The 21,841-nt window shown below is 42.3% G+C and overlaps 1 protein-coding gene across 3 annotated transcripts; it reads right to left on the bottom strand.

Annotated features, from left to right (window-relative positions):
* Positions 1-2,076: 2,076 nt before the first annotated feature.
* Positions 2,077-16,617, bottom strand: LOC137428235 (limbic system-associated membrane protein). Of its 3 annotated transcripts, XM_068118175.2 has the most exons (5): positions 16,286-16,617; positions 14,598-14,876; positions 12,441-12,842; positions 9,736-9,776; positions 2,077-2,451 (listed from the first exon to the last, which is right to left on the bottom strand). In XM_068118175.2, the coding sequence occupies exons 1-5, from the start codon at positions 16,392-16,394 to the stop codon at positions 2,365-2,367; spliced, it is 918 nt and encodes a 305-aa protein (XP_067974276.2). In that variant the 5' UTR covers positions 16,395-16,617; the 3' UTR covers positions 2,077-2,364. The 3 variants fall into 3 exon arrangements, with proteins under 3 accessions (XP_067974276.2, XP_067974277.2, XP_078633341.1); XM_068118176.2 differs by lacking the exons at positions 14,598-14,876; positions 16,286-16,617 and adding an exon at positions 13,211-13,415; XM_078777215.1 differs by lacking the exons at positions 2,077-2,451; positions 9,736-9,776 and having other exon boundaries at positions 12,373-12,842.
* Between the last annotated feature and the right edge of the window lie 5,224 nt (positions 16,618-21,841).

The raw sequence follows: 21,841 nt of genomic DNA, 5'->3' as shown, positions 1-21,841 counted from the left end.
GACATATCTCAAGCTTTCAATACAGTCTGGCCTTACTCTTCAAACTCTCCGCCTGTGACATCCAAGGCCAACTTCGCACATTGCTTCCTGACTTCCTCTTTTCTTGTAGCCAAAGTGTGGCTCACAGAGGAATCGTTTCATCTCCTCTCACTGTTAAGACTGACTGTGTGTGGTTCATATATTTTGTATCATAACCTTTTGGTTTTATAACTGCATCAAAACACGTGACGACTGGGAGTTTGGCGCAAACACCATGAATCATCTTAAACCTCCAGATGTGTTGTCTTGGGTTAAATTGCTTGGCCCATCTTATTCAACATACGACCGGTTGTAGCGACAGACCCTTGTTTGAGTTATCTGCATGCCAAAAACCCGAGTCAAATACGGTTTGGGAGTTCCCGGCCGATGTCGATTGTCCGTCACTAAATTAGGTGTGGGTGGGAGATTTTACCTGGCAACCACCACGCAGAGGTCTACCTTGGTGCATCAGGATTCCGATCAGGACACCGATTTGAGTTTGGCGACGCTTACAATATAATTGGATACAAATTCCTTGTGGTAAGTCGAGGTGATGATGATATATAAGGAGGAAAGCTGAGTGAGACTTAAATGGCTTATGCAGATAAACAGACATTGGTACCTCCGCCAATGAAGGTGCATGGAGGTTATGTTTTCACTCCTGTCTGTCTGTCTGTCTGTCTGTGAACAAGATATCTCAAAACGTTGTGGATGGATTCAGACGAAATTTGGCGGAGAGGTAGCATGTGTGACAAGGGCAAAATGATTAGACTTTGGTGAAGATCCGGATCCGACTAGCAGAATTTTTTAAGTGATTCTTCACCATTGGCAGATAGGGCCAAAAACGATACATAGCACGATATGTCAAAAAGTTTTGATGTAGTCAGACGAAGCTTGGACAATTTGGGCGTGTGACAAGACCGAATCGATTATATTTTGGTGAAGATCTGAATATGGATTCGGATACGAGAATTATTGAATTTTTAAGTGATTCTTCACCATTGAGAGATCGGGTGAAAAGTGATAATTAACATGATATTTTAAAAAGTTGTGGACCAGTTTTGACTAAACTTGGTGGACGAGTTGGTTAGGTGACGAGAGCAGTCTCTTTATGCGTTGACGCCTAATTTCTGTTTCCAAAAATTGTCTCTGAAGATACTGAAAACGAACTTGGGCAATGAAGAAGGCTACGAGAACAAGGTTAAGATAACCTTGCATCATAATCGCCGAGATAACCACCGAGCATCAAGATAACCTAACATGTCTTTGTCCTAGCATGTCCGAGCATCTTGAGATAACTAACCTCGCATCAAGATGCATGTCTTTGTTGAAGAATAAAAATTCCGTGAAACAGCGCGTTGGAGAAGAAAAATGCTCGAGTCGTACACAGGAACACTGCAACCACGGGAAACAGTGCGGTCAATACATAACCTATGACACGGACGTAGCGGACTACTTCCGCTCGCTCGTTTGCGCCTGCGCGAACAGACTCGAGGGTATACAAGGTCAACAAACTTTCGTGAGCTATTCCCCGGCTCGTGGGGTACGTGTAGACGCGATGACAAGGGAGAAGAGTCTTGATCGCATGCTCGATAAGCTGTGTTGAAACGCGAGGTATGACTTCAATGACCCCGATTATTCACACCTTCTTATGGATTCACAAGGGAATTTTTTTTTGCTAAATTGCTTCCCAATCAGGCTGGCCAAGCTTAACATTCAACTGAAGATTTGTAATTTGTTCAGGGTGGATGATATAACTCAATGAAACTCAATTTTCAATTGATCTTCTGGAATATTTACCATCTACATAAGAATGCTGGCATGCGATCGATCTACCTTGTGATGTAACATCCTGCCTGCGGAACATCAATTTGAAAGTTTTTACATGTCGCTACTAAATAAACACATTATATTTGGAGGAAATAACAATAGCGCAGCATATTTCATGGAGTCATCATGCATGCTCATGTGGGTTCCAAATTTTCGAGGTTGACCTTCCCCACCTGGTTTAACAAGATTCTCACAAAATGTTGTTTTATAATCCCAAACAGGTCTCAGTGGCACTTCGGGAATGTCATGCACTCCGAGTCTAAGAGGTGGCTGGTATGATTCTGAACCTGACCGAGTCTTCCCAAAGACTAAAATTGGTTCATACTGCTTCACACTCGACCCAAAGTGGATGGAGCAATGATCATTTGACATATAAATGATAAGTGTTGGCAAAAATGACAAAGAAGGAAAGAGGAAAATAGATAAAGGGAGAGGTAATCTGGACATTGTACCAGCAGGAGTGAGGGGCAGGTTGGGTAAATGAAAATGGAGAGAGATACGTGAGGATGGAGGGATCTAATTCCCAATTCTCTCGTACACCTGGGACTCAGGGATGTGGGAAGTCTTTGCCAGCCCCATGTAAATCTTGTCATCACTCTGATCCTGTTGCATGAATACAAGAGTTTTCAAAAATGATTATTTATGATCAAAAATAACAAAATGATCAAAAAAGTTTCAGTTTTCAAAATTGATAAAAAATGATCAAAATAATCTGTCAAACTATCATTATGTTATGTTCGGATAATATATTGTTACGTTTTTGGAGGTAGAGATTAAATACCTCAGTGAAGCCAGGAATGTATCGTTTAGCGTGGACCATGTGCCGCGAAAAAGAAGAATCTCCATGTAATAAGGAGGGAATCTGTATAGAATAAGATCGTACATGTGTCTCCATACAAGGGGTGAAGCTAGGCTAATTAGGTCGGGCTTAAGGATAATCCCCAGTGTGTGATTACAACAACAACAACAACAACAACAACAACAACAGGCATTTTAAGGCCATTTTCCCTGCAAGAGCGGGGGTTAGCCTTGCGGTCCCCATGACAATTTTCTCCAAATTGTCATGGTTCCCTGTTTGAGGCAATGTTTTTATGGCCGGATGCCCTTCCTGACGCCAACCCTTTGAGTCGCCTCTTACGACACGCAGGGATACGGTGTACCTATTCTAAACTGGGGTACACACCTCCTGTAATGACCTCCTGTAAATTTTGCTTATGTTTTTACATTCAGTCGGCCAGCCATGCAATCGGCCCCATTGTTATAACATCACCGACAAGCCCGACAGAAACACAGCACATTCCATCGGGCAAGGAAACCTTGCCCCACGACCGCCGATGTCATCTGAACATTCCCGAATGGCAACTAGACTCCACCCTGATGACTTGTAACGGATAAACCACGCCCGAGCTTCGTGACTGGTTAAGGAGCCATGAGATAATGTCATGGGATGTCAGGTTTGGTTGGGGAGTGACGTCAGCGAGGGACAAAGGAGGATGCATGCTCCCCCCCCCCCCCCCTCCCCCTTGGTCTCTCTCTCGTTCTGGCATGCGTGGTGAACAGTCGCATTTTTGACTCCCCTTGGTTCTGGCAATCGGATCGGGCGGTTGCTTTTGTTCATTGTCCCTGGCTTGGCTGTTCCAGGCTCGTGTGCGTTGGTGGAGAGGAGGAGGAAGAAACGGACTCGCTCTCTCTCTCTTCTGCCGGCTTTGGGATCGAACGGGGGGATGTCTGTCTGCCTGCTGCTGGCTCGGTGTGCGGCCAGCTTGACCAGCGCCATTGTTCGGGCACTTCGACGAGCGGTCCTCGAAGCGACCGATCCTACCAGGGTACTCGTCGAGACCACAGAGCTGAGTACCAAAGACAAACAGGGAATTATATTTTTAGTTTCTTTAATCATTCCCTTGTGTTATGGATTCGTCACTTCCGCTGAGGTGGTTTTCACCCACTGGACATGTTTCTGATATTATGTATTATTATTATTTTCAAAAGGTTTATTATTCACGAACGGTTATCAAAAGTTAAAAAGGATAACTGTAAGTGAAACAGGAAACCGAAGGAGAAGACAATGAGGTGAAGAGGAAGAAGCAGTGCGAGCAAAGCCGGAGAGGACGCGTGACGTCAGCGCTCCGCAACGAGCAAGGTTTACCGACAGCCACGAGGGGATTTTGAGTTCCTAGAAGGGACATCCGGCGATAAGAATATTCGCTGGAGTGGAGAAATCTGCGTAGACAGATTTGGGGCACTGAGATTCCGACGAATCCTCGCCTCGTCACATCGGCTCAAGCCAGAGCCGTCGGCCATCTTGAACCCCGTGCTTCGGACACCTGTGAAGGTTTGCTTCGTGTCATCTTCACCCCCAACGTCCTACCGGCTGTCGGGGATGTGTGTGTGCGACCGCTTCGTCTCCAATTATGTTGCGGTTTGCTGAGGGAGCGGTGAAGGTGCACCTCTGGAGGGCGCCGTTGTACAGTTTGGCGGGAAGAGCACCCTTGCCCACTGTACACGCTTCGGGTAACGACTGGAGAGCGAGATTCGGGCTTCGACCGGATTTCGTTCTATCGACCGCTGGAGTGAATCACAGTCGCCTTGGGAAAAGTGATAGAGACATTGAGGAGTGTACTTTCACTCGCGGGCCGTGCAGTGAATTATTTGACTTTATATAAGATATATATATATAGTGCACTCTTAATGGCCATCTGTTATACCGTTATTCCTGTGTGCGATTTCTAATACAATTTTGTTCATTTTTAATCATTGGTGTGGTTTCACTATTGATTTTCAACACAGGGTAATATATCCTTCTGCCGGGGCTCCTCTTGTAGTTCGGAGGTTACCGAGACCAGGAGATTGTAGAGGACTCCGTAACAGAAATTGGGGGCTCGTCCAATTGACTCCAATTGACAATTGGGTCTTCATCCGGGATCTAATATTCCCTAAATTTCGTCCGGGATAGAATTCCCTAGCATTCCCAAATTTTCCAATTTTGGAAATTTTTTCAACATTCCCAAATTTTTCAAAAAACAACCCAAAAAAAAATTTGTGTTTTTTTTGGAAGTTTCTTGTGTGAAGGTTAACAGGTGTTAACGGATAGTCACCATGGAGTTTGACGCAGAGAAGTTTACAGCGACCCCTAGTGAGGCACAGTTCCGAGCGTTACTAAAATCGGAACTCTTGATATTGGGCAAACATTTTAGCTTGGAGGTCCGAGCTAAAATGAAGAAAACAGAGATGCAGACAGTGGTGATGGAATCTATGGTGGAATGAAGAACATGGAGAGAGGGAGCCTTGGATTGGTTACCAGAAGAACAAGAAAGTGTGGAGCTCCAAAAAACGAAGATGCAATTGAAGAGCCAGGAAAGGTTAGAAGAGGAAAAAGCAGACGAAAGGAGAGTGGAAAGAGAACTCCAGGAAAGGTTAAAAGTACAAGAAAGAGAACTCCAGGAAAGGTTAGAAGACAAAAAAGCAGAGGAAAGGAGAGCTCCAAGAGAACTCGAAGCAGAGGAGAGAAGAGCCGAAAGGGAGTTAAAGGACCGTGCATTGGCGCGTCAGCAGGAAATTAAAGTCAAGGAGCTGGAGTTAATGAGAGAACGGGGAGAGGTATCACCCATGCCGACTGGTTCGACAACTAGTCAAAACACCTGGGATGTTGGCAGACATGTGAGGCTGGTTCCACCCTTCAATGAAAAGGCGGTAGCCAAGTTTTTTTTACACTTTGAGAAAGTGGCTCAAATGCTAAAATGGCTGGAGGAGTCCTGGACCATATTAGTGCAAAGTGTTCTGGTGGGTAAAGCTCAAGATATTTATTCGGCTTTACCGATTGACCAATGTGCAGATTATGAGATAGTGAAGAAAACCATTCTCAAGGCCTATGAATTGGCCCCTGAAGCTTACCGGCAAAAATTCCGTAACGCCAGAAAGAGGGAGAATGAGACCCATGTGGAGTTTGCCAGAATGAAAGAAATCATGTTTGATCGGTGGTGTGATTCAAAAGGAGTCGGGAAAGACTTCGAACTATTGCGACAATTGATCCTGGTGGAGGAATTCCAACAGTGTGTCCATGAGGACATTAAAGTACATCTGGAGGAAAGGAAAGTACCAAAGTTGTATGAGGTGGCAACCATGGCAGATGACTATGCCTTAACACACAGGATGAGGTTCCATAAACCTAACTTCCTGCCTAGAGTTCGCACGGAGAGTTATGATACATCTGGTGCGGAGAACGAAGATTCAGGGAGGCGGCCTCGAGATGACTATGAGGACCACTCTGATACTACGACTTCTAGAAATCAGAAGACAACAGGTCCAAGGCAGACTTATCCTCCGGGGGGCTCGAGGCAGACCACGAGGTTCTCCTCCGGGCCTACTTACGTTTTTTGCCATAAACCTGGGCACTTGATGTCCCACTGTTATGCTCTGGGAAAGGAAAATAAGGAGCGGAGTTCGACTAGTACCACTCCGAATGCAATGGCAAATGTGAGTAATCGCCCTCAAAAGGGTTACCAACCATTTATTTCAGAGGGGTTTGTGTCACTGCATGGAGCCTCGACTAACCGGAGACCTGTTAGGGTATTGAGGGACACCGGAGCACATCAATCTTTAATGCTTCAAGGCATCTTGCCATTGTCAGAGGAGACGGCAACTGGTGATAGTGTTCGTTTACAGGGGATTGGTGGCTGTGTTAGAGCTCCACTTCATGCCATCCATTTGGAGTCCGATGTGGTGTCAGGACTGGTCAGCGTAGGTTTACAAGCCACTCTTCCTGTAGAGGGAGTATCTGTTGTTATCGGGAATGATTTGGCCGGTGGTCAAGTTTATGGTAACCCGATGGTTGTTAAAAAGCCCAGTAGGGAAAATAACACCACACCTGTTAGGGATGGCAACAAATTTAGCAAGTTATTTGTAGGTGGACTGAACTTCAAAACAAAGGAAGATATTCAGGAGTCTGCCTTCAGCAAATATGGACCGCTTTTGGAAGTGCTGCTGATAAAAGTCCGGGAGACACAAAAGTCAAGAGGGTTTGGCTTTGTCACATTTGAATACTCAAAGGACGCCAGAGATGCAGGAAAGGATTTGAATAGCAAGGAGTTCGAGGGTCGGACCATAACAGTATGGAAGGCATTTCATAAGTGTCGTGGGATCTACAGAAGAGGACCACGGAGTAGTAGTTTTGGTGGTGGCCGCAATCGATATTATTATGGAGGCTCCCAGAGTTACGGCAGCTCCCGAAGGAAGGATTGTCAGAGTAGTGGCCGAGAAGGAGACCGCTATTCATGTGACTACCTTGACAAGCGGTCCCACCGTAAGTATTATGAAAGTTCGGAAAAAATTGAAGCACTGAATGCTGCGGAGCCGCCGAGCCAAGATTCCTACACGGATTAACTGTGAACGCCATGTTCCTAAAGGTGCCCATGTAGTGAACTTTCCTGCATGGACTAACCGTGAATGCCACGTTCCTAAAGGCGTCCATGTAGTGAATACTTCCAGGCCTCACCACCCCAACCATCATGGAACCTGACTTTCAGCTCGGCCTCCCGGGAAAAGTGTTGTAGTTCTGCTTGACTTGGGATTTTGATTACTACCCCTTAACCTTCATTCAAAAGAAACAAAAAGTAAAATCAGAGGGCGATGAGATGAAGTTTGGCTTTGCAGGAGTCCAACTGGGAAATTGAACATGTAAAGGGCAGGGACAATGTCGTTGCTGATGCTTTGTCCAGAGTGAATTAACTTTAGAAATCTGTGGGTTGTGTGAAATTTTGTTGCTTTATTTTTGAGATGTTGACGATTGTTGCTCACGGGAATTGGTGATTTGGGTTGTGAGTTTATTTTTGTTTGTTTAAAGAGTTTGCATGCAAAGAAAATTTTCTCTGTGTTCAAACTTTCTTTCTTGAGGGGGGGGGGAATTGTTACGGATTCGTCACTTCCGCTGGGATGGTTTTCACCCACTGGACATGTTTCTGATATTATGTATTATTATTATTTTCAAAAGGTTTATTATTCATGAACGGTTATCAAAAGTTAAAAAGGATAACTGTAAGTGAAACAGGAAACCGAAGGAGAAGACAATGAGGTGAAGAGGAAGAAGCAGCGCGAGCAAAGCCGGAGAGGACGCGTGACGTCAGCGCTCCGCAACGAGCAAGGTTTACCGACAGCCGCGAGGGGATGTTGAGTTCCTGGAAGGGACATCCGGCGATAAGTATATTCGCTGGAGTGGAGAAATCTGCGTAGACAGATTTGGGGCACTGAGATTCCGACGAATCCTCGCCTCGTCGCATCGGCTCAAGCCAGAGCCGTCGGCCATCTTGAACCCCGTGCTTCAGACACCTGTGAAGGTTTGCTTCGTGTCATCTTCACCCCAACATCCTAACAGCTGTCGGGGATGTGTGTGTGCGACCGCTTCGTCTCCAATTACGTTGCGGTTTGCTGAGGGAGCGGTGAAGGTGCGCCTCTGGAGGGCGTCGTTGTACAGTTTGGCGGGAAGAGCACCCTTGCCCACTGTACATGCTTTGGATATCGACTGGAGAGCGAGATTCGGGCTTCGACCGGATTTCGTTCTATCGACCGCTGGAGTGAATCACAGTCGCCTTGGGAAAAGTTATAGAGACATTGAGGAGTGTCCTTTCACTCGCGGGCCGCACAGCGAGTTATTTGACTTTATATAAGATATATATATATATAGAGTGCACTCTTAATGGCCATCTGTTATACCGTTATTCCTGTGTGCGATTTCTAATACAATTTTGTTCATTTTTAATCATTGGTGTGGTTTCACTATTGATTTTCAACATGGTAATATATCTTTCTGCTGGGGCTCCTCTCGTAGTTCGGAGGTTACCGAGACCAGGAGATTGTAGAGGACTCCGTAACACTTGTTTGTATACGAGTCTGAGTGGAGATGTCTCAATAAAGAAATTAGTTATCCTTCACCTTTCGTTTTTGTTATTCTTGCATTAATTTCATTAAATTCATTATTTGTTGCAATTTACTTTTGTGTCGTGTCTGTTTACTTGTTTGTGGGTCGAGTAATAAAACCCCGTGGCGGCCGTCGAATTAGATAAGGCTTCGGGCCTTTCCCAGGCGCGCAAAAAGATAATCCCGCCAAGTTTCGACATACGCCTCGGAGTGAAAGCAACGTTTGGTATCTGTCCAGGGCTGGTCTTTATCAGCTACGGACTTGACAATATCAATGGTATATCCTTTATGAGACATAACACACAGAAATTATGGAAATGTGTTTATTTACTCCATCACCAGCCATTTATAAATATGGAGAAAAAGAACGGAAGAGAGAAAGGGGGTAAAGAGGAAAAGGAGGTTGGCAGGATAAAATATCCAGAAAAGTATGAGCAAAGGGATCATATCGATCTCTTTTGTCCAGTCAACTTCATTTTTTTATGTTACCTTCATTTTCTCTACATTCTCATGTTCCATTCTTTGCATAAATTAATTTTCTTTCTCAAAACCCTTTCCACCCCCAAATCTACCCCACCTGTTCCACCACTCCATCACTTTTTATACATATGTAATATGCAAATTACACCAAATATGAAACTTGTTGAAATGAATATATTGTGAACAGAGCAATGAGATGACCGGAGAGTGATCACACTTGCTCGCCATTTTAAGTTAATCTTTAGATATCTTCCCAGAAAAGTGCAATAATTGAACTCCATGACAAGGTGCAATGTGCAGATAGAAATGCAGGAGATTAAATAAACATCAAAATAGGTTTGATTAATGATGGGCCAAGCTCCCCCTTGCTGACCCCACAAGAAACCTTGGATAATGGCGGCCGTTATAGAAGAAGGTTTCATGAATGAAAAGGAAGGAGGAAGAATGTTAGATTGATTTGTAGTGTTCAGTTGAAATGCAACATTAAATGGGGCTCACCTGATCGTGGATATTGCTTGTCCCTGCACGACTTGCTCTTCCTGCACAAGGAAAAAATTTAGATCAATCAGCAATTTGATGATGACAAGAAAATACAGCGACAGTAACAAGATCCTTACCTCAAACAGCTGCACAGCGAACACCGCACGTGAATAAGCCGAATGCCTCAACTCTTTGTTTGCCTCAAAATTTTGTGTCCCGAACCCATCTCTCTCTGTACCCACATTACCCAGTCGAACCCAGCTGCTCCTGGACACTGTGTCCTTCTCTCCTGACAAGGTGGAGAAGTTTTTGTCAAACCTCGACATTGATTCTGCAACTGTACCAGAGGGCATAAGCCCACGGGTCCGAAAACCCTGCTCTGCCGCTCTATCTCACCCTCTCTCTGTTCTCTTCACCCTCTCTTTTGCTCAAGGTCAACTGCCATCTGCTTGGAAATCAGCCAACATTACAGCTTTACACAAAAAGGTGCAAAAATAGATCCTAGCAACTACAGACCAATCAGCCTGCTCCCAATAATCATCAAGGTCATGTAATGCATCATCGATTATGACATCAAATCCTGCCTCTTCTCCAATGGCTTGAGCTTGGATCATCAATTTGGATTCAGACCAGGTCATTCTACTCTGGACATGCTGCTTCTGCTGTCTCAACAATGGATGGAGGTCCTCAATGCCAAACAGGAAATCAGAGCTGCCTCCCTTGACATATCACGTTCCTTCAATACGGTCTGGCACCCCGCTCTGCTCACCAAACTCTCCTCCTTTGGTATCCATGGAAATCTCCACGCATGGCTTGCGGACTTCCTCTCTGGTCATCATCAACGTGTGGCCTTGAATGGATTTCTCTCATCTCCCCTCCTGTTCAGGCTGGAGTTCCCCAAGGCAGTGTTCTGTATGGGCCCTGTGCTTTTTCTGGTCTTCATCAATGATCTCTCCAACTCTCTGGAAAATCCTCTCTATCGCTTTGCTGATGACTCCACCATCTGCCGCTTCATTCCTCATCCATCAGATCGGCAGTCTGCAGCCTCCTCACTCTCTGCAGACCTGGACAAAATCACAGACTGGTCAAACAAGTGGACATGTCTTTCAATCCTGACAAATCTCGCACTCTCACTATGTCTCTCCGAAAATACTGACTGGACAACCCTCCCATCTACTTTCTGAACAATCCTCTTGAAGAAGTTTTGTAACTGAAGCACTTGGGTCGATATACGCCATGATCTTTCCTGGGAAAACCACATTTCCAAGCTGGCCTCCAAAGCCAGTCGCTGACTGGGCATCCTCCGTCGTGCGAAGTCCTTCCTTGGCACACCTGAGCTCCTCACCACATACAAGGCTTTCATCCGCAGCTCAATGGAATACTGTTCCCCCCTCTGGGCTGGTGTTCCTGGCTCACACCTAGCTTGGCTTCACGCTGTTGAAACCAAAGCTTTCAGAATCATTGGAATCTCCTGCGATGAAGCTAACTCCGAGGGCCTTTCACTCACTCACCGAAGGCATGTTGGTGGTCTTTCTGTCTTCTACCGACTCCTCTCCGGCCTTGCTCCCCCAGCTCTCTCTGTGCTCTGTCCCCCTAATATTCCTACAGGTCGCACAAGATCTGCCAGCAACCCTGTTATGGTTAAATTGCCAAAATCTAGGCTCTCTTCTCACCTTCACTCTTTCATTCCCCTTTTCTCCCGCCTCTGGAACAAACTCCCCCACTCCCTTCAATCCCACTCCTCCCTCCGGGTCTTTAAAACAGCTATTCACCACCATCTCTTATCTTCCCCCATCGAAAACCTTGATCTTTTCTACCCCCGCTAATTCACCCCAGATACACCTTTTTGAAATTCCAACTTGTTTCCTGGAAGTCCTTGCAGTGTTCATATGTTTTATACCTCTCCCACCTCCCCCCAAGCCCTCTCCCTCCCACATTTCTCTCGATGTCCCTGTTCTCAAATGTTGTGTTTGTGTTCTTCCCCCTCTCTCCCCATCTTGTCTACCGCTCCCCTTATTTTGTGTTTTATGTGTCAGTTTCACTTTTTGTGTGATTAATGTTAGCTCTTTCACGAGCCTCGATCTTGCATACAAAAAAGAAAAAAGAAAAGCGAAAACCATTTTAAAATCTTCTCTGAAAAAGCTGAATCGATGGATGTGGAACATTAAATCACTGTGTGTCTGATCAAAGCAGGGTTGTCTCAAAATGGAACAGCTTCGACCCCAACCATAACTGATTGCAGATATAAACCATGCATCTAGTTGTTTTTAGAATCAATAGGTCAAAGGTCAAGGTCATCACTAATGTGAAAAAAATTCTAGCTATAACTTTTGAACAAATAAGCGTCGAGACTTCAAATCAGTGCGAAATTGTTCTTCGTCAAATTATCTTTCAGAATTGTGCTCTCAGGTATGATGTGCGACCTCTCGTGCCATATTCATCTTCATTGATGCAATTAATGCACAAAAGTGGTCATTAAATATCCTAATAATCAATAAATAATGAAAGTATGGATAATGGCAATGTATGTGACATAATAGGGTGAAGGCATGATAGGGGTGTCTGGGCCATAACAGCAGTGGGTCAAAATAGTAGCGTTTTCAATTAACGATTGTATTTTTGGTCAGGATGACCGAACGAGGCAAGACTATGCGATCTATGAATGCTGTTTGTTTATAAAGATTTACACGTGCAAATAAAAACATTCAATTCAAATCATTCACCTTCTTGCGGTTTCCATTTCTTTCTGTAGATACAGATTCCAATGGTAACAAGAAGAAGAAATAGGCAAAGGGAAGTTGACCATGCAACCACAGTAAAGATGATCTGAGGATTCTTTCTTCCTGATCCTTCATATAAAATGTATACCCGTGCTGTACCGTGAATATTCTTCACCAAGCAGGTGTAGTTTCCTTCTGGATCATCTTCTGTTCGTTTCAAAAAACTGAGATATCGTATCTTGTTTTGATCAATTGCAACCAGTGTGGCCTCACTCCCATTAACCTTGCGTCCATGTGGGTTCATCCACGTGATAGTTGGACTCGGTTTGGCCTTAGCTTCACAAAGCAGCCCCCAAGAGGTGCTGGAGTTCAACTCTGGCTGGATCCGCAGGATCTTCGGACGCACTAAGGGACCAAATAAATATAATTAATATAAATTACAATACAATGCAGAACATCAACAACAATTTTACTTCACATGACCCGAATATACCAAAGACTAAACAAAACAATATTTATCAAAATTCCTCAGATGATAATTAGCACGTCTGTATAGAATTATAAACTTGCCCTGATGTAAAATAGAAATGTTTATCCATCACAAAAAAGTGTTCCAGTTTCTGCCTCAACTCTTCAAAAGTGACAAAGTTGAATGGAAATGAGATCCTCAGGGTGAACGGAAGAGTTGGAATAAACAAAATAAGAAGAATGAGGCACGAGGAGATGGACGAGACAATCACAAACCACAAGACCTCCCCCGTTCGGTGCCTTACTGGAGGGTATGACGAAGATCACATTCCCCGTGGCGTTTCCACAGTTGTTCTTCACCAAGCAGGTGTAGTTTCCTTCCGGATCATCTTCTGTGCGGTTCAAAACACTGAGATATCGTATCTTGTTTTGATCAATTGCAACCAGTGTGGCCTCACTCCCATTAACCTTGCGTCCATTTGGGTTCATCCATGTGATAGTTGGACTAGGTTTGGCCTTAGCTTCACAAAGCAGCCCCCAAGAGGTGCTGGAGTTCAAGTCTGGCTGAATCCGCAGGATCTTTGGACACACTGTGGGACCAAATAAATATACTTAATTTGGCCGAGGTTGAGATCATTTATTCCTGTAACATGAAACACCTTGCATATGCATGCCTACAGAAAACAGACTTATGGAATGCCGGCTATATTTTCCATCCAATCATCATGCAACTTCATGAAAAAGTGTCCATGCTAAGGTGCTCCCATGTTGAAAATGTTGCGCAAATCGCTCAAGTCATTGCATTAAAACGAATTTAAAAGCGAATAAAGGTGAAAAAGTGAGGGGTGGGTGGAAGAAAAAAAAGATTTCCTGCTACATGAAACACTGCAACCAATTCCTGGAGATAAATGATTTTTTGGAATGCTGTCCGCCGCATTTTCCATCCAATCATAATGGAAATCTGCATGAAGATAGATTTTACCATTGCAAACATTTCTTGTTAAGTCAACTTGGTTGTGGGATGGCTTTGAAGGCCACAAAATACAAGTTGATGAATCTTTCCTTCGTGTTGGGAAAGGAGGTGCACAGAGCACACTGCACAAGCATATCTACACTTGCCACTGGGGAGCTCAAATTTTCCGAGCCTGAATTGAAAAATCTGTGTGGAATAATTGGTGCCGTTGTGGTACAACAGACAACATAGAAGACAATGAAGACTAAAATATTATCCTGAACTTTGTGAATGACCAGAACTTTCAGTGAGGTCCTTTTTCATCGCAGTCACACAAGGGCCTCGGCAGACGTTCCACAACCTGGTCACAGCTGGTTGTGGACATCTATTAATCGTACAGATTATAATACATGGCAAAACATCAACAACAATTTTACAATTGTACTTTACAATACCCTAATATACCACAGACTAAACAAAACAATATCTATCAAAATTCCTCATCAGATGATAATTAGCACGTCTGTATAAAATTATAAACCTGCCCTGATGTAAAATAGAAATGTTTATCCATCACAAAAAAGTGTTCCAGTTTCACCTCAACTCTTCAACAGAGATGAAGTTGAGTAGAAATGACATAAACATGGTAAACGGAAGAGAATCAAAATGAGAAGAATGATGCACAAGGAGATGGACGAGACAATCACAAACCACAAGACCTCCTCCGGTCGGTGCCTTACCGGAGGGTATGACGAAGGTCACGTCCCCCATGGCGTTCCCATGCTTGTTTTTCACCAAGCAGGTGTAGTTTCCTTCTGGATCTTCTTCCGTGAGGTTCATCGAACTGTGATATTTCATCTTGTTTTGAACAATTATTTGACTCCTTGTAATCTTTCTCCCAATAACAAGTTGTCCGTGTGGGTTCAACCATGAGATGTTTGGACTCGGCTTGCCCTCGGCCTCACAAACCAGACTCCAAGGGTTCACATCTGATCTCATCTTCAGGATTTTCGGACGCACTGTGGAACCACAGAAACACATTCTGTTTAAAGTTCTACAACGTGTTTCATCAAACACTGGTAAAGTTTATGCTTTGGTGAATTAACCCTTTAAAAGTATTATTCTTCATAAAATCTGAAACAATTTCCTGTAAACGTGTCGATCCACATCTTAACTACCAAGGATGTTCCAGAAATTTCTATTTGTTTGTAACTTCAGATTAACTGCAGTAAACTTGTTAAAATTTACATTTTTATCCTCACATGTTCATAATTTAAAGACCAACTCATGTAATTATGATTGGGAAATGTAGCAAAATCAAGGAAATCGTTTGATGAATGAAACTTGTGAGTAAGTTCGTTGGAATCCTCAGTATTTACATGAGTTACCTGCACTGTAACAACTTGATTCAGGTGTTCAGGTATAAAACGGGGAAGAAAGTTGTAGATTGGATTATATAACACCTTTTATGGTAAAAAACTTTGTTAAAGGATTTCCTTTATTAAAACTATAACAGTATTGGAAGAACGCATACCTCCGCCAGACTGAACAGTTTATGTTTTATATTCCACAGACAGGCCAGATCTCGATCCAGATCTGAACCAAAATCGAATCGGCTTGTTGTTGTTAACGACACAACTCAACCAGCAAGTTTTGTCATAACTCCTCCACAACTTTTTGAAATATCATGCTAATCTGTTTTGGCCCCATCTCTCAATGGTGAAAATTCACTCATATCCGGATCCGGACTCGGATCTTCACCAAAACCGAATCTATTCGTGCTTTTCACACACCAAACCTGTGCACCAAGTTTTGTCTGAAACCATCCATATCGTTTTGAGATATGGAGTTATAAATCGTTTTTAGCTCAATCACTCAATGGTAAAGAATCACTTAATAAATTCTAGTATCTGAATCCAGATCTTCACCAAAATCTAATCATTTCGTCCTTGACAAATACCGAAACTTTCCACCAAATTTCATTCAAATCCGACCACACATTTTTGACATATCCTGTTCACCGACAGACAAACAGACACAGGTGAAAACATAACCTCCGTCCACCTTTGGTGGCGCAGGTAACAAAAGTTGTTTCACATCGTGTAACAGTGTAAATAAAAGTGACGTTCACTTTGTGTGCGATTCAAAACACTTTATAAATAACATGATACAAACTTTCTACAAAGTCAGTTTTCAAACAATTCGACATAAATGTTAAATTAACAAGATACAAGTGCTATGTAGGTCTTATGTTCAAAATTATATTCTTTACTTTCAATATCAACTCACAATTGTAAATTTTGTTGTTGTTCTTTTTATAATCATTATTATTATTATTATTAATGACTGAGAACATTATAAATTGCAGCAAAAACCGAGGACACATTTTGATGGTAATTTCAAGTTGATATACTTTACATTTACTCACCATCGACTTGAAGGTTTGTTTGTTTTGTGTGACGTGTTTCAAATCCACTTGTATGTCCATTTGACTCTGTCCATTCAAACCGACACACGTACATCCCCTCATCCTCCATTGTCAGGTTTCTGATCCTCACCGAGCAATCACCTTTACGTGGGTTCTCTACAGGTTTGATCCTGTTTATTAAATGCCCAGATTGGGAATCTGATGAATTGCTGTAAACTAAAAATTTTTGGGGGATTTCTTTGTTCAATTTGTACAACAAGAAATGTAGAGATGTGAATCTGCTTTGTTTACTGTGACTAAACCGACAGGTAAGAACTACATCCTCGCCCCAAAAACCGATCACTTCCTGATCTGCACAAATTCCAATTTTAACCGTTCTAGGTTTTTCCTCAATTGTACAGTTTTCCATGTCCAGATTTCGTGATTCTGTGGGAAATAAAAACACCACCAGCACTTATGTTGATAATCACCAAGTTGGTCATTCTGTAAAATCTATAAACAACTAACACGAAGATATAAAACAGTTACAACCCAAAAAGGAAGTTTAAAAGTTTAATTTTTGATTGAGGAAATGTATTCAAAACGTTAAAAAATCGAAAAATAGCAAAAACTGAAGAAAAGAACAACAAAAGAACAACAGAACAAAAGAAGAAAAGAACAAAGAACAATGAGGATTTTATCCAAAGACAAAGTTTCCGAAGATTCATCCGAGACAAAATGTCTATAAAGTGACATCTAAATATAATGTACGTGTGGAATAGGGAAGCGGTGATTTGGCAAGATTAATACATTTATAATTGATAAAGAAAGAGAAAAAGGAGGTAAGAGTAATATTAGGGTAAGATTCAAGCTCAGGACTACAGACTTTGTGTTTTCCGTGAGGCCGAGTGAAACAAGATCGAGGGAGGCCATATATGTCCACATAAGTAAGGATGGCCATATATGTAAGGAGGCCATATATGTAAAGATGGAGAAAATTTACCATGTTTGTGTACATAATAAATAGATGGTCAAAGTTATGGAATTGTCAATTCGTTATGGTAATTGTGAACACTTTAAATTGGTTTTGTTTGAAATACATGAAGGTCTTCCATCAAATTAAATTAACGTTTAATAAGGGAGAGGGAGTGGTGTGGGGTCATGGATGATCAGAAAAGTAATAAATGACTTACCGGTTATTACAGATCCCGAGATCATCATCAGAAGAGCGGGATAAATGATAAAGATCATTGTCTGAAGGGAGAAGAAGATCCTCAAATTGGTGCCGATGTGAAATTGGTACCTGAGATCAGAGATTATGAATCGAGCACCGAGTTCCAGATCCCGATATCAAACACTCCCAATAACACCAAGAGCACTTGTGGACAATTCACTTCACATCCAATCAGAACGTTCCACAATCTCCTCCCACAAGGGGGCGGAGCCTGAACGATATCGAGGAGGTTTGAGACAAGAGAGGTCGAGGTGATAAAATAATAAAAACCGCAATTATCCCTCATGGACACTCATTGTTAGCATGTCTGAATTTCCTCATAATAAATAAATTTGCAACTATTGTCCACAAACTAACTTTGGAGACATGTCTGCAGCTTTGTCAGAAAATGGAGAAGGAAGAAATCGAATGCGTTCAGATTGCAGAACTTGAACTGGGAACGTTTTGTCACATTTGTTCCACCAATCCTTATATTTTTATCCATGGGTTTTCCGGTAATTTCTCAATAATTAAAATTTCAGGATCTTTCATTGTGTCGATATTAAAGGATCTCAATCCCACACCTAAGCCCTCCATGATCTGGAATTAAAACGAATATGGTCTACAAAGTACACCCCAATGTTCTCAAACGAACAAACCAAACTAACCTTCGGGGCAGACTTCGTGATTCTGGGGCCCAGGGCAGAAGTCAAGGATAGGGCCCTCCACACCGACCCCCCAATCCCCACCACAGCCGCACACACCCCACCCCACACCCCCACCCACACACCCCAACCCCCACACCCCCTCTATTCCCACCCAACCCATTCTGAACAAGAATAAAGAGTCCAATTTTAACAATGCATGTCCCTTCAATAACACACCACAGTTTGCGATTTCACTTCACTCTATTCTCCAACATTCACCAACACAACACAGAAAATGTAGTGATTACAATGAAGAAGAAAATTAATAATATTACATGAATGTAATGTTTCTAAATTCATTTGACATCACAGTGTTAGTGCATTGTGTAAGGTTAAAAAAATGACAAACTCGAGCTATAACTCGGAAATAATGAGGTTAGTGAGGTGCAAATGTTTTTACCTGTTAGTCCTAACGTTACCACTGCTGCTTCATTCTCCGTTTTACTATTGAAGAAATTGGAAACTGTTAAAAACTTTCATGTGACTTCTCATCTACTTTTAATTTTCTAGTTTTTCTGCAGCACTTCGATCATTTTGTTTCATCGCTTCCGGCTATCTTTGACGAGGGCCGAGGTAGGCCGTAAAATAACGTCACTCCATTGATGACGTGTGTGCATCAATTTTGAAAAAATAAATTACGACCGAGGAACCACGTTAGCTCATCTATCATGGGTCGAGGTTTGGGCGACATTACATCATTTACGTCATTACCTCAATTATCATGACGTAGTTGTTCCACAGTTCCCACATTTCTCGAGGGAGGGCGTTTACTGCTCATGGCAATTATATCGCCTGAGTGACTTGGAGGGAGACATAATTCCTAGAATAGACATAATTACTCGACTAGGCATAATTCCAAGACCAGACGTAATTCCTGGACGAGACGTAATTCCTGAACTAGACGTAATTCCTAGACCAGACATAATTCCTAGACGAGACACAATTCCGAGACTAGACATAATTACTCGACTAGGCATAATTCTGAGACGAGACATAATTCCTAGAATAGACATAATTACTCGACTAGGCATAATTCCAAGACCAGACGTAATTCCTGGACGAGACGTAATTCCTGAACTAGACGTAATTCCTAGACCAGACATAATTCCTAGACGAGACACAATTCCGAGACTAGACATAATTCCTAGACCAGACATAATTCCTAGACTAGACATAATTACTCGACTAGGCATAATTCCTCGACTCGACATAATTCCTAGACTAGACATAATTACTCGACGAGACATAATTCCTAGACTCGACATAATTCCTAGACTAGACATAATTCCTAGACTCGACATAATTCCTAGACTCGACATAATTCCTAGACTCGACATAATTCCTAGACTCGACATAATTCCGAGACTAGACATAATTCCTAGACTCGACATAATTCCTAGACTAGACATAATTCCTAGACTAGACATAATTCCTAGACTCGACATAATTCCTAGACTAGACATAATTCCTAGACTAGACATAATTCCTAGACTCGACATAATTCCTAGACTAGACATAATTCCTAGACTCGACATAATTCCTAGACTAGACATAATTCCTAGACTCGACATAATTCCTAGACTAGACATAATTCCTAGACTAGACATAATTCCTAGACTAGACATAATTCCTAGACTAGACATAATTCCTAGACTAGACATAATTCCTAGACTTGACATAATTCCTAGACTTGACATAATTCCTAGACTAGACATAATTCCGAGACGAGACATAATTCCAAGACTGGACGTAATTCCTGGACTAGACGTAATTCCCAGACTAAACACAAATAACTAGTACGTATTGTGGATGTTGTCCTGTTTGTAAGTGGGCTAAGGCTAAATCATGTTGAATTTTCTAAGATTTGAATTCGTCCAATGGAAATATTCTCTGTCTGAGTGAAATGTTGCTTTCACTTTGACAACCCCTTCGATATCGTCAGGAGATAGCAGATGTACAAGATGTTCATTATCTACTCTTGTGTGATCATGTAGCCCCTGATCCTCATCATTCACTCTTCTTCCTCAACATTGTGACCAACATTAATTTATTTATTCAGTTTGATTAATTTAGAGTTAATTAAACTGTTTTATTTTCGTTATCTTTGTCCTTACATCTCATTTTTATTGACCTTATTTTCCTGTCATTCTCGTTATCTTTAAGTTTCCACTTAACCCCAGCCTGTAGAGATAACCGCCAGTATAGCGAAGCAACTCCTGGTTATTTGGTAATGTCTTCCTGGAAATTGAATAAAAGAAGAGAGAAGAAAAACTAAAAAGGAAGTTCCGCATCGACAATGGAACCACAAGAACAGAACACTGTACAGCAAATAAAAACCACAACAATCTGATAAATCAGGACTGTACATCTTTTACCTTCACCATATTTAGAACATGTTTGATCCGCCAAGGATACACATTTAAAATGTTCTCCAACATGTAATTCATGAAGCATCACTTATTGTTTACAAAATTTGACGAAATGTCTCATTTTCCACGTTTAAAGTGAGATTAAGTGGGAGTAACCCCACTTTTGGCCTTTCCTTGGGTATCTTCATCTCAGCACCCAATCAGTGACCTCTCCATGCGTGCAAAAGAGAAAAATCCCACGTGGTAAAGAGAGAACGGTGTCCATGACAACAATTTCACTCCATTTTCATCAAATTGGATATTTTTGTGATTTGATTATTGCAAAAACATCAGGAATTTTTCAAAATATCAAATTTAAACTTACACAGCTTATTTGTACATGTGTAGTCTATGTGAATAAAATCAGGTCAAAATTCTTTAAAGGTCAAGTTCAAGGCCAATGCCATCCAAACATGTGAAACACATATATGGCAGCAATTATGAAACGCATCAACCAAATTTGTTTTGCACAACATTCAATCTTATGAAAAGCGTGGTGTTGGCTTCACGGATAAGGTGTCTCCGGCTTAAGCTGGCTGGTCTCGAGTTTAAGCTGCTATGGATTTCAGAGATATGGAGACTTAAGGTGTAAAAGTAGAATAATATGTTACGCAACTCATGACACTTGCCATCATACATGTTTGCACTTCCTCGAGAGGTCATGTGACAGTTTCAGGGAATTGTATTCCAAGCGGTGCCATGGACCGCGCACCAATACGTCTCTCTACATGCATGGGTTGCAGGGTGTTTCACGTATCAGGAATACATGGCCTCCCTCGATCTTGTTTCACTCGGCCTCACGGAAAACACAAAGTCTGGAGTCCTGAGCTTGAATCTAGCAGAATCAGGTTTGTGATTGTCCTGATCCTTGATCCTGATACAGTTTACGTTTTGTCTCCCACTGATAGGCTGGATCTGCATTGGGACCTGAACCAATATTGTTCTTGTCACCTACCCAACTACAACAACAACAACATCACATTTGTGCAGCACAAGGCTACGAGATGGCATAATTTGCCTATAATGGCATGGATGTGTCATTGATGCAATGCCCTCTATAGGTTTTGGAACGGTAGGAATTTGCAATGTGGCAAGGGTGCCGGCGATAGTTTGCTTACTCTTTGCGAAGGACACAGTGGGATGCCTATCATCTACTAACGAATACCTGGATATTGTTGTTTCATGTGCAGGATGTGGCTGCTGGTTGCATCATTTCTCTGGAAGCGTGGCTGTGCCGTTGATGTCGTAT

This window comes from Myxine glutinosa, chromosome 5 (assembly GCF_964187855.1).
Source record: "Myxine glutinosa chromosome 5, kmMyxGlut1.1, whole genome shotgun sequence".
Classification (NCBI taxonomy): Eukaryota; Metazoa; Chordata; class Myxini; order Myxiniformes; family Myxinidae; genus Myxine; species Myxine glutinosa.
The sequence above is the reverse complement of the archived record's forward strand: the minus strand, read 5'-3'. Positions and strand labels throughout refer to the sequence as shown.